The 13,268-nt window shown below is 46.0% G+C and overlaps 1 protein-coding gene across 1 annotated transcript in view; it reads right to left on the bottom strand.

Moving 5' to 3' along the window:
- The window catches only part of LOC138282493 (chloride channel protein C-like), an 858,631-nt gene that overhangs the window by 651,738 nt on the left and 193,625 nt on the right, over positions 1-13,268 (bottom strand). The window contains exon 5 of the mRNA XM_069220139.1: positions 518-610. Within this exon, the coding sequence (XP_069076240.1) occupies positions 518-610 (93 nt within the window). The remainder of the gene's footprint in view (positions 1-517; positions 611-13,268) is intronic.

The raw sequence follows: 13,268 nt of genomic DNA, 5'->3' as shown, positions 1-13,268 counted from the left end.
TAATGAGACGTGGAGTGTCCAACAAAACTACAACATAGATACAATATGTTTTCAAAATACATAATGAGAGCTTACATAAACACAGGAACGTAATGAGATGTTTTAAAGATGAATTGTAAAACTAGGCAATGACGCTAAGGCTTTCTTTAGGAGTGACTCATAATGATTCCCGTTATTTCCCTGCAGTTACTATTACCACGGGTTCAGGAAATTCCAGGCCCGGGGAAGGGGTGAGGGTTAGTTGGAAGTCTGAGTGTTTGACGAATACCATGCGGAAATCAGTATTATTTTGCTGATCACTGCATATTTTCCTCGGTATTCTGCCCTCTGACGTTACCTGGTCGTAGCAGGCAAACTCTCACGAGGAAATACCATGAAGCCTGGTATTCCTGCAAAACATATAAGTTAGATTGGTCCGATAACTGTAATCATTGGCCCTGTCGGCTTTATCGGGCCATTTGCCATGAAGGCCCAAGTGGAAAAGGTGTTGATGGTTTGTTTGTTCCATGGTACTCACTTATCAGCTGAGTTGCGAAATCTTGTGAAGAAAGGTAAACGGAATCCAAGGGTATCGGATTTGAACTGACTCAATCCACATCCTATTATGGCTCTGAAAAAAATGATTAATGGCATCTCAGTTAAACCTGCAGAAGGAATATGCATCATATCACATGGCCGAATTAAAAATAGATCATCTAAATATATTAGCTAAGACAAGGAGATAGATCTATCACTCCCTTCAATGAATTGCAAAACCAAAATGTCAGCATTCAGCAGAGAACAGGAAAATAAAACAATAATATCCAAAATCCAATAGGTTTCACCTTGTCCAGGCCTCTGCCCAAAACGTGTGTCTTGAGTTTTGGAGAAGTTAGCCAAGCATGTACACTACCATGTCCATTAACTATGTTCAATTCCACTGGTTCTTGTCTTCTCAGAGCCTGCCTAAATTTGAATGTATGTATATTTGTACCTTGACACCCTTATACAATGGCTGCTCACAATGTATGCGGATTACAATTACTAGCATTGTGGCAGGGCCTGCATTGTACCAGAAATTATGAACAGTGTTCCAGCATATTGCCAGGGATTGACAATCACAGTGGTTCCAGGGCCTGCATTTTACCAGAAACTACAATTATCACAAAAGTGCCTGCATTGTGTAAGGTCCAGTAGTTCACAGGCGGGCTGTGCGCGCAACACTGTCTACTCCTCTGCTCACACACACACGGCAGAAACTTGTTTTATTTACTATTGTGAAAGATCACTGCTGTTGCTGCGGCGGTAGCCTACATCTTCTCTCCTGGGCTCACAGTTAGTACTCCGATAAACTGGAGGGAAAAAGGGAGAAAGAACACCGGGCAGCTTTGCAGGAGAGTGAGGCTGAAGCCGGTGTGTGGTGAGCAGAGATTTTCAGTGAATTCAGGAAAGTGCCACATTGGGTTGCCAAACGCTTCGGTATTCTCGGCTGGTTCTGAAGTCGTGACCCATAACAAAGGCCGGTTCTAGGTCGGTGCGGCTGGTGCAGCCGCATGTGGCGCTGGCTTTGGTGCGGGGCGTTGTGGTTACAAACAACTAATGAGTTTAAAAGAATATGAACTTTCTTGTGCGTCCAGCACTGTTAAGGCAACAACACAAGTGTCAAGATAACTCTGGTGATTAATATTACTGCTGGTAAGAGATCATAATTCTATCTATCACTAGTTTTTACTCATCATAAGGTAGTACAGAGGGATAATGCGCCTGCTGCAAAGAACATGTACCAGGCACATCTCAAAACTGTGTAAGTGATCTATGAGTAGAGCTTCAAAAATCTGAAATGTCTGTCAGAGAGATGTCTTGGAGAGGTGAGGGGAACTGATGAACGATAGTGAATGAATTTGTGGAGAAGGAGGTCATGGGGTGCCAAAAAAGACTGCTGTACCAGGAGCCACAAGGGCTATAGCCAGTCCTGCCCGGAACAGAGGCTTCTGCTGCTAGCATGGGCTGATCACATTCCACAATGTGTAGATAGAATCCACAGACTGACCCTGGACAGAACCTTCTGCTTCTCCTACTGGTGGTTACTGAGCATGTAAATCAGATCCACACAGGGCAAGTATAAGCACCTGGCGGGGCCCTTGGGATCTACGGGCACAAAGAATACTGGTGGCTAAGGGGCTTTAGGTGATCTGCGGAGATATAGAAGTGCAGGTACCTGCTTGCTCCTGAGAACTGCCTATATTCACCCATTAAATGTATTGCCGGATTGCTAAGAAGTGCAGGCAGGTACTCTCCCTTCCAAATTAAAGAAGAGCAGGTACTCAGTATTGGACAGTACCTGCCCATTTACAGCACCTGGGCGAAATCTAAAAAGGTGGTGGACCAGCCCATTTCTGTACCTCATAATTACCCCATACAGTGATACCACTGCGAGAAAGGGCCTCTTTTGACCTGGTTAGCCCCCCACTTTTTGCCTGGTATTTGATGTGGTTTCAAAGTTGTTAGTGCCCAGGGCCCCTGCTAACATGTTTCCATGGGCCAGATTTTTTTCTCCCAAAGCTATTGTGATGCATTGGCACAATTAGCAACACGTTTAGCTGCTACTATAAGTCCCTACTAAATGGTACTTCAGTCCCCAGGGCATGTGGCACTAAGTGTAGGCCCCTGAGGGCAGCAGCACCGATTGTGTCACCCTCAGGGACCATGCATCCAAGTGTACCCAGCATTGCCATTGCAGGCTGAGTGCCCTGGTGCAATCCCAAATTGCAAAACTGACATGGCACATAGCCTGTGGGCCCTGTCCACTGTAAAGTGCATGCAATATAGGTAAACCTATACTGCCCTCTGGCAGGCCCTCCAACCCTAAGGCAGGGTGCAATATAGTGCATGTATGGGCATAGATGCATGAGCAATAGGCCTGAACTGTGTCTTTGCCAAACCTGGGACATAGTAAGTGAACTGAGCAGCCATTTTAAATGCATGCGCTGGACACTGGTCAATATGAGTTTCACAACTACATGATGGCCACTCTGAACCGTGGGTTGTTTGGTATCAAACAAATCAGAACAATAAATCCAAACTGGTACCAGTATTGGACTCATTGCAAAATGTATGCAGTGGCCACCTTAGAGGTGACCCCTGCAAACCTAACTAACCCTGGCTTGGATGTTGGCCAGTCACAATCAGTCTGCCTCCACCAGACAAGATTCTGGACCCTGGGGTGAGAGCCTTGGCTCTCTGAGTTCAGAAAACAAAGCCCTTCCTGGGCAGAAATGTTACACCTCCTTCCTCAGGAATGTACACGGCCCTGCCAGTGAGTTTCAAAAGGCTTACTGCCTTTGAAACTTGACCCCCCAGCCCTGCTGCTAGTAGCAGATGGCCAGCCCTGTTGCAAATCCCCACTTTTGGCAGGAGCAACGATGGGAAAATGCACAAAGGACAGGAGAAGCGGACACCCCCAGCTTGCACAACCCCTAAGGTGGTGCTTGCGAGGTGACCTCTCTCTTTCATTGTCCTCCATCTTGCATGGTAGGAAAACAGCTAGTCAGGGATAGGGAAGTGATCTCTGGCCACAGGAAGTGGTCACATAGTGGTTCTCGCCACCCTAAGATAGATGACCCATTGGTTGCTACTAGGGACTCCTGTAAACACCCACTAAATGCAGTATTTACTGGGCAACCCTAGACCTCCTGATCAGATTCCAGGGACACAAGAAGCCAAGAAACAAAGAAGATGCAAGACTCAAGAACTGCATTCCTGTTGCACAACGAAAAAGCCGCCAAACCCTGCCTGCTGCACTGAGGACTCAACAATTGCAGCTGAGGGGTTGCATGGACATTGGATAGACTCCACAAAACCCCAGAGGACCTCCACCCTTCTAAAAATCACCAAAGATCAATCAACCAATCAATCAGGGATTTGTAAAGCGCACTACTCACCCTTGAGGGTCTCAAGGTGCTGAGTAGGGGAAGGAGGGGGAGGAGGGGGAAGGGGAAGGTGGGACAGTGCTGCTACTGCCTGAACAGCCAGGTCTTGAGAAGTTTTGTGAAGGTAAGGAGGTCTTTGGTCTGGTGCAGGTGGGTGGAAGAGTGTTCCACGTTTTGGCGGCAAGGTGCGAGAATGATCTACCGCCAGTTGTAGTTCTGCGGACGCGTGGAACGGTTGCGAGGGCGAGGTCGGCGGAGCAGAGATGCCGGGTCGGGGAGTAGAAGGAGAGTCATCTGTTGAGGTATTCTGGTCCGGTGTTGTGCAGTGCTTTGTGAGCGTGGGTGTCTCCCTCCAGAGTGAAGGCATCGCTCCCTGCAACAGAGAAGCAAAAGACCAGTGAACTCCAATTCACTGACCGGCTGCTGACCAAGGAACTGGACATAGCAGCCAGACCAAATTCCACTTTATGGACCTGGAGGACAAACTCTGCAAGTGTGATAAGTTTGGTGCACTGAGACTTCCAGTGGCTGAACCATGCAATAGCCCAAGGTACTGGACCCCCAATGTCAGACACCCAGAAGAAAAGTCCACTCTACCGGATTCACAAAGGACCAGGAGCAAGCACCAGTCAAGAGACTTGAGGACACATAAGAACGACCCCCAGAGTGGCCTTGCTGACCTGCAATCCACCCTCAAAGTGACCTGCCTCCTGCTTCCAAGGCCACCTTTGCACACACCTATTGGCTCAATTATCTGCTCTGCACCTGGCCTCCCAGGGCCCTGCACCCGAGAATCAGCTGTACTCTAAGGGTCCCCCACCCCTTACGACTTCAACACTCCAAGGGGACGCATCAGACTCACCATGAAGTCTGTCTAGGCATTGCTTTTCCAAGTGGTTTCCCGCAGTGGTCCTGCACCAGCTCCAAGGGCTTTTCAGCAGCTGCTCCTGTCGGAAGCTGCCAAAACTTCCCCAGCTGGTCCACAGGCCATCTCAATGGCCTCAACCTATAAATGAAAGGAGACATTGATATACGCATTGCCTGAATTTCTCCAATTGATTCCCACAGTGCGTAATTTCGCACAAAAAGACTGTTTTTGCTAAACTTTGACTAATCAGAACTTAAGAAGAGTTTACTCTATATTAATGATCTTGGTCTTAAAAAAAATCATAAAAATCTGAAGTAGTTTTGTAAATTGGTCTTGAGTTATTCTTTTGGGTATGTGTCCACATTTATGGATACTGTGAGTACAACAAATGCTTAGCACTTCTCCAAGATTGGCCTAACTGCTTGACCAAGCTACAATAAAAATTAGAGCATTAGGTGATCTAGTTTTTACCTTGGTAAACCAAGGAGGGTTGCTTGGATTCTCTGCACAGTGCACATCATTTTTGTACACCATATAGACAGACGGCCTCCTACAACCACCCAATTAAAATTCTTTCTTTGAAAGTATGGTAGCCTGATATAATTTCTGCCCTTACAATTTACTTCTAACTTTGGTTATACACCATCCTCCATGATGCAATAACCTTTGTTTAATGACACAGAAAGTTCTGCAACTGAGAGACTTTAACTTACAGGTAGATAAACGTATATAAAATTGATCATGTGAAATGTGATCAAAAGTGATATACACGTCCTTGTAAATAGGTTAGTGCTAGACACTCACTTTAGTTTTCTCACCCTATGTTGAAAGGTACCACCTAATGGCACAGTCTGGGAGCTGGTCCAAACACTCCTGAACATTCTTCTGCTGCCCAACATGATCAATCAACTTCACCCACACCGAAATCAGACTTCCGACAACATAATCTCAAAAGATGTTAACTAACAAAGAGCTAGGGAAGTATCTGTCAACATCTTCGGACTCAGAAACCAGACTAGAAATACGCTAATGTAACATTACTAATTCAGTCAACCAATATGCCCCTTTCAGATCATTAAAGACAAAATGTGGAATCAAATTAACCAAAACGTGGTTAAATAAAACACTGACTGAACTATAAAGAAACTTGAATTAAATGTTGTAATACTTTTGCTACTCAGGACAAGCTACATTGCTAGGAACAGAAGAGTGATTAGTACATAGGAGTGAATACCACAAAGGCAACAATAGGCCAAAAAAGGCATACTCATCAATGAAACATCCAACAAATACAGAAATGTTTGTCATATTCCAAAAATGTACAAATCTGGAAGCTCTGTAAATCATCCCCTGCATCTCCACACAACTTTGCAATGACTTCATTACGTATTTCACACATATAAAATTGCAAAAATCAGGATCAAGACTGTCATCTCTGTTCCCTTCTATTCTGCAAACTAACATACAAGTGTCACTCTGGTCCCTTCTATTCTGCAACCTGACATAGAAGTATCATTTTCAGCATTCAAATGTCTGGAGCTATTGGAATTAGTGATTAAGTTCAGAGCTACCCTTTGAACCTTTTCCAACTGTGTACTTTGAACACGTTATTACAACTCTAATCCCAGATCTCACATAAGTGATTAATTTGGCTCCTTTAGCTAGTTCAGATCCAAATCCTATCATGCCACTGGTAACATATCTAAAGATGATCCAATGATTCTGACCAACTAGCACCCCCTATCCCACATGCTGGAGAAATTCCTAAAAAAGAAGTAATGAAACACGTTTAGAATCATGTCAAACATAACTGACCTCTACACACTCACCAACCAGGGTTCAGACCCTTAACAGGCACCAAAACTAACCTGTCCAGTATTAGAGCGGAAATCCTTACTTCACTGAATGAAGGTTAGCAATATGTACTGATACTGCAAGTTCCTTTAGCTGTCTGAGGCACATCCGGCCATATAATTCTACTGAGTAGTTTCAAGGAGTGAGAAGAGATCACAGCAATTAAACTAGACTTGATCTCCTCCTTCCTCCTATATCGTAGCTAAAAAGTACACATTGGATCCACATCATGTGTTCAGAAAGAGTCCACCGGGAGCTATTGTAGTAAACTGGCTCTCTATGTAGTGCACTATTATGAAGCACACTCTGCAAAGAGTCCAGTGGATCCCCAATTGGTATTGCATAGGCAAAAGTAGATAGGACTAATGCTCTACTTGTGGTAGTGTGGGCGAGCAGTTAGGCTTATCAGAGGGTAATGCTAAGCATTTGCTGTATTCACAGAGGCAATAAATGAGACACACATTCAATGAATAAATCTGAGACCAATTTAGAAAAATAACAATTCTTTTTATATATGTTTCAATCCCAAGAACCTCATAATCAGGCAAGTAGATTTTTAAGCATAAATATTTTACAGTTTTAAAAATAGACACAGTGCAATTTTCAGAGTTCTCTCAATGTTATCCTATTGAGGAAAAACAATGTTCAGCAAACATGGTTAACATCGACTTACGGAGCCAATCTCAGGGAGTTAAGGTAAGTACTGGACACTGACCAGAACCACACCTACAGGTCACACTGGGCGGCAGTGGTGCAAAGGTGCAGTAAGGCATCCAGTTGCTAATGGTTTCCTATGGGAGTTTGACCCCATGACAAACAGGCTGCAGGCTCTGGCTGGGAAGCCAGTTAGGGACTACAAACAGGTAGGTAGTAGACTTGAGATGCTTCGGGACACAGGTGCATCTTTGGCCCTCTTCTCCTGTGCCCAGGAACGAGGGATGCAGGGGTGTCTTTAGGCATCGGGCATTTATGTCCGGGAGTATTCATGGTCAGGGGGTCCTGTCTGATGTGTCCGGCAGGGGTGGACTGGAGCTCTTAGGAGCCGAGTGACATTGTTGGCACCAGTGACCCACCTCAGCTGGGGTCACAGGTGCAGTGGTCGCTGTAGCTGTTGGATTTTCTCTCTCCACAAGCTTGTGGGAGAGAGGTCCTGTGTGCAGAGGCTGCAGGCATCTTGGGAGAGTCCAAGATGGGTGAGACCACACTGAACTCTGGGAAGCTGGGTACCCACGTTGGCACCGTCGGTTGGCTTCACTTCAGGTCGTTGATGTCAGGTGCAGTGGTCACTTCCAGTGTTGGGTTTCCAGGGCTCCCGCAGGTGCAGAGACTTTTCTTTGGAGCTTCTTGTTGCAAGGCAAGTCTACTTGAGACTGGAGTCTTTATTTAAGGCTGGACAAATTGGTTTCTTGTGCAGTATCCTTCAAGGTCAGCAGGCAGGCAGGAGGGGCTGGTTCCAGGTCAGCTGCTTCTTCTTTTCCTCTTCTGCAGGTGCAACACTTCTTTGTCCGGGTCTTCTTAGGTTGTCGAAATCTGAGTTCTAGGGTTCAGGGGTACCAGCTAAATACTCAATTTAGGGGTGTTACAGGGACTGCCAGGTGGTAGCCAATCAGTTGACCATCTTTAGGGTGACTTTACCCTTCTTATGACTATTCCCACTGGGAAGTGGGCATAACCCTAACTCTAGCGGCCGAATTCCTTCCAAACAAGATGGAGGAATTTTAAAAAATAGTGTCCACTTCAGCTCGTCCACCTTAGAGGTGTGACTGGAATGAAGTGGGCACTCCTCCTAATTTAACTAATTTTCCTGCCTGTGCTGCCACCAAAAGTGGGGTCAGGACAGGGGGATTGGTCATCTCCACCATCTCAAGAGACCTGGATCGTATTACAAAGGTGGCAAGGCCTTTGAAGCTCCCTGCCCTGGAGTGCCAATCTGACGGGGAGAGGAGGTCACACCTCTGCCCAGAGCAGGCCATTGTCTCAGGCCCTGGAGAGGGCTGGCTTTCACCTTGTGGGGCCAAAAACGCACCTGTGGTGGCTCAACTGGTCAGGACCAGTCAGTCAGCACACTAGTAGTTGGCAGGTTTTCAGAAAGCACCTCTAAGGTACCTTCTGTGTGCACTGGGGTCAGTGAGGGTTTATTATTCTAAGATGTTTGATACCAAATATCCCAGGACTCAGAAAAGCCATCATGTAGCTAGGGAACGCATAATGGCCAGTGTCCAGCATATGCGTTTGAAATGGCTTCCCTGTGCACTCACTATGTTTCAGAATAGACAGAGATATAGCAGGGGCATATCTGCTCATGCATATATGCCCTCACATGTGCCTGGATGCACCCAGCTTTAGGGGTGACTTTCACCTGGCACATGCGGTGATAGGGGACCTGGAACACAGGGGTGTGTGACGGGTGATGTTTTCAATTTAGCCTGCACCAACACACGTAGTCTGCAATGGCAGCACTTGTGTGATTTTGGTGAGGGGTCTCTGGGGGTGGCGTAACTGGTGCTGCAGCCCTCAGAGGCCTTCCTTAGTACCCCAGGCCCTAGGTACCAGGGTTACCATTTACTAGGGACTTACAGTGGAAACTAAAGAGTTTGCTAAATGTGCAAAACAACTGTGCAGTTTTGGGGGAAGAGATCTGCCACTGGGGACCTGGTTAGCAGGGACCCAGCGCACTAACAGTCAAATCCACATCATAAACCAGGCAAAAAGTGGAGGCTAACCATGTCACAAAGGGTGCTTTTTTACAACTTTAGATTTTGGCACATTCTCAGTGACTGTGTAACATATCAGGCAGCCCTTAGTCAAGAGATACATCAGTTAGTGTATAATTTCATATGACAGCTGACAGCATTCAAATTGCCATTCAATTGGAAACATCCCATGAATCCTGGGACAAAATAACAGATTGCCTACGTTATGTATACTACTGAATATGAGGATTTTTCCTTTGTCTGAATCAGGATATGACTGGGAACCCAAAGCAGCCTTGGCAAATTTTATCAGACCAGCCCAAATATAGTGCTAAGCGATTGATCCTGAGCACTACAATGGGGCTTATGGGGTTCTCCCTCCCCCCCAAGAAAATGTGGGGGGAAATGACAAAAATGGTGCATTCTACAACACATATTTCATTATATATTCAACGTTATTAATTTTCAAAGCATAGTAAATGGTGACCTTACAGTGCACCGGGATACAACAATATTTTTGGGGGCTATTCAATTATTCCCTGACCATCACCCTCTAACAGTGCTTCTCATCTCTCCACAGCCCCTCTCTCATAATGTATTTAATTTGTTTTAGCACCTCTCTTACCAGCTTAGGGTGTTGGAGCACTTTACATCACACACACATACAGAGACAATGAATCATATGTGTGTAAATCAGTGTATAGGAAATGTTGACAAAAGGAACTACAAGGTGTAGAAGTCACATTTCATCCATACTGGTGGGCATTTTTTAAGAGTGTTCGGTCTGGGGAAGTATAAACTCTGGATTCAGAACGTAGCACACATTTATACCCAAACAAACCCTTTTTAGCAAAATTGGGATGATCAAAGTTCAGGAAAAAAACATAACTTTCTAACCTGTTCCATGCAGTTTGTATGCAACTCTTTAATGGCAGTTCCTAGCTCACTGTGCTAGATTATGATTGTCACTTATGAACTGCACGTAACATAAGGACAAAAGCAGTATCTCACGAGCTAGGCACATAAAAACCATATCCTGTCATCTGCATAGTACACGTTCTTTGCAGCAGGCATTTTAGCTCACTGTGCTACCTTAGATGAGTCACCGCTGCCACTAAACAAAATGTTGATATCTCTCTTCAGCAGGTACATTAATAACCAGCGTTATCTTGGCATTTTTATCATTTCCTGAAACCTTTTGGATGTACAAGGAACACTGTACACTGCTTTATTTTCATTATTCTGGTTGGAAGCTGGCTTAGTCCTCACACCTAGCTGCAATGGAGAAACAAAGGTACATAGCTTGTTATCTCTTCACAGGTACTGAAGAAAGGCATGGTTTTCACTTTATTCAGTCCCTGTACATATGACATATGCAAGTACTGTAAGAATGTCTGATGTGTTGATCTGTCCCAGTATTTGCACAAATAACAATGTAAATACCACCATTTTGCTTTATTTCTTTTGTAGGGCCACACAGGTTCAAAACTAGGAACCCAAAGTAGCCCTGGCAAATTTGATCAGACCAGACCCCACAGGATGCATAGCGAGGCAGCCTGACTACTGCAATGAGACACAGTAACAACAGGATCTCTGTGACTAAAGCAGTATCCCACTGAGCTATGCGCATAAAATACTGTTCTGTGATCTGTATAGTACACAGCCTTTGCAGCAGGCATATTAACCCTATGTGCTACCTTAGATGAGTTAAAACTGCCACTAGACAGAAACTCCTATCTCTCTCCAGCAGGTGCATTAATCATCAGTTATTTTGGCACTTTTATAGTTGCCTAAAAACTGGTAGGCATACAAGGAACTCTGCAGTGTTTTTAAAACTGCTGTACTACAACAAAACTGGCCTCCCAGTAACAAAAGCCGCCCCCACCCTTCCAGCCTCCAGGGGAAACGCCCGAACCTCGGTACAACCAGCCGGCCTTGGTGCTACTCACCCCAATTCAGGGTATCAGAGTTCTTTACATCATACCTAAATATTATTCATTGACAATAAACAATATGTGTGTGAATCAATGTACCGGGTGTGTTGCATAATTCACTGAGGGTTAGAAGGTGTAGGAGACACATTGTAGGAGGCTGGACTGGCTTGTAGTGAGTACCAAGGGGTACTTGCACCTTGCACCAGGCCCAGTTATCCCTGATTAGTGTATAGGGTGTCTAGCAGCTTAGGCTGATAGATAATGGTAGCTTAGCAGAGCAGCTTAGGCTGAACTAGGAGACGTGTGAAGCTACTACAGTACCACTTAGTGTCATATGCACAATATCATAAGAAAACACAATACACAGTTATACTAAAAATAAAGGTACTTTATTTTTATGACAATATGCCAAAGTATCTTAGAGTGTACCCTCAGTGAGAGGATAGGAAATATACACAAGATATATATACACAATAGCAAAAATATGCAGTATAGTCTTAGAAAACAGTGCAAACAATGTATAGTTACAATAGGATGCAATGGGGAAACATAGGGATAGGGGCAACACAAACCATATACTCCAAAAGTGGAATGCGAACCACGAATGGACCCCAAACCTATGTGACCTTGTAGAGGGTCGCTGGGACTATTAGAAAATAGTGAGAGTTAGAAAAATAACCCTCCCCAAGACCCTGAAAAGTGAGTGCAAAGTGCACTAAAGTTCCCCTAAGGACAAAAGAGTCGTGTTAGAGGAATAATGCAGGAAAGACACAAACCAGCAATGCAACAACTGTGGATTTCCAATCTAGGGTACCTGTGGAACAAGGGGACCAAGTCCAAAAGTCACAAGCAAGTCGTAGATGGGCAGATGCCCAGGAAATGCCAGCTGCGGGTGCAAAGAAGCTTCGACTGGACAGAAGAAGCTGCGGTTTCTGCAGGAACGAAAAGGGCTAGAGACTTCCCCTTTGGTGGACGGATCCCTCTCGCCTTGGAGAGTCGTGCAGAAGTGTTTTCCCGCCGGAAGGACGCCAACAAGCCTTGCTACACGCAAATCGTGCGTTTGGCGTTTTTGGACGCTACTGGGGCCCAGGAGGGACCAGGAGGTCGCAAATTGGACCTGCAGAGAGAGGGGACGTCGAGCAAGACAAAGAGCCCTCACTGAAGCAGGTAGCACCCGGAGAAGTGCCAGAAACAGGCACTACGAGGATGCGTGAAACGGTGCTCGCCGAAGTTGCACAAAGGAGTCCCACGTCGCCGGAGACCAACTTAGAAAGTCGTGCAATGCAGGTTAGAGTGCTGTGGACCCAGGCTTGGCTGTGCACAAAGGATTTCCGCCGGAAGTGCACAGGGGCCGGAGTAGCTGCAAAGTCGCGGTTCCCAGCAATGCAGCCCAGCGAGGTGAGGCAAGGACTTACCTCCACCAAACTTGGGCTGAAGAGTCACTGGACTGTGAGGGTCACTTGGACAGCGTCGCTGGATTCGAGGGACCTCGCTCGTCGTGCTGAGAGGAGACCCAAGGGACCGGTAATGCAGCTTTTTGGTGCCGGCGGTTGCAGGGGGAAGATTCCGTCGACCCACTGGAGATTTCTTCGGAGCTTCTGGTGCAGAGAGGAGGCAGGCTACCCCCACAGCATGCACAAGCAGGAAAACAGTCGAGAAGGCGGCAGGATCAGCGTTACAGAGTTGCAGTAGTCGTCTTTGCTACTATGTTGCAGGTTTGCAGGCTTCCAGCGCGGTCAGCGGTCGTTTCCTTATCAGAAGGTGAAGAGAGAGATGCAGAGGAACTCGGCTGAGCTCATGCATTCGTTATCTAAAGTTTCCCCAGAGACAGAGACCCTAAATAGCCAGAAAAGAGGGTTTGGCTACCTAGGAGAGAGGAAAGGCTACTAACACCTGAAGGAGCCTATCAGCAGGAGTCTCTGACGTCACCTGGTGGCACTGGCCACTCAGAGCAGTCCAGTGTGCCAGCAGCACCTCTGTTTCCAAGATGGCAGAGGTCTGGAGCACACTG

Source organism: Pleurodeles waltl, chromosome 2_2, assembly GCF_031143425.1.
Source record: "Pleurodeles waltl isolate 20211129_DDA chromosome 2_2, aPleWal1.hap1.20221129, whole genome shotgun sequence".
Lineage (NCBI taxonomy): Eukaryota > Metazoa > Chordata > Amphibia > Caudata > Salamandridae > Pleurodeles > Pleurodeles waltl.
The sequence above is the reverse complement of the archived record's forward strand: the minus strand, read 5'-3'. Positions and strand labels throughout refer to the sequence as shown.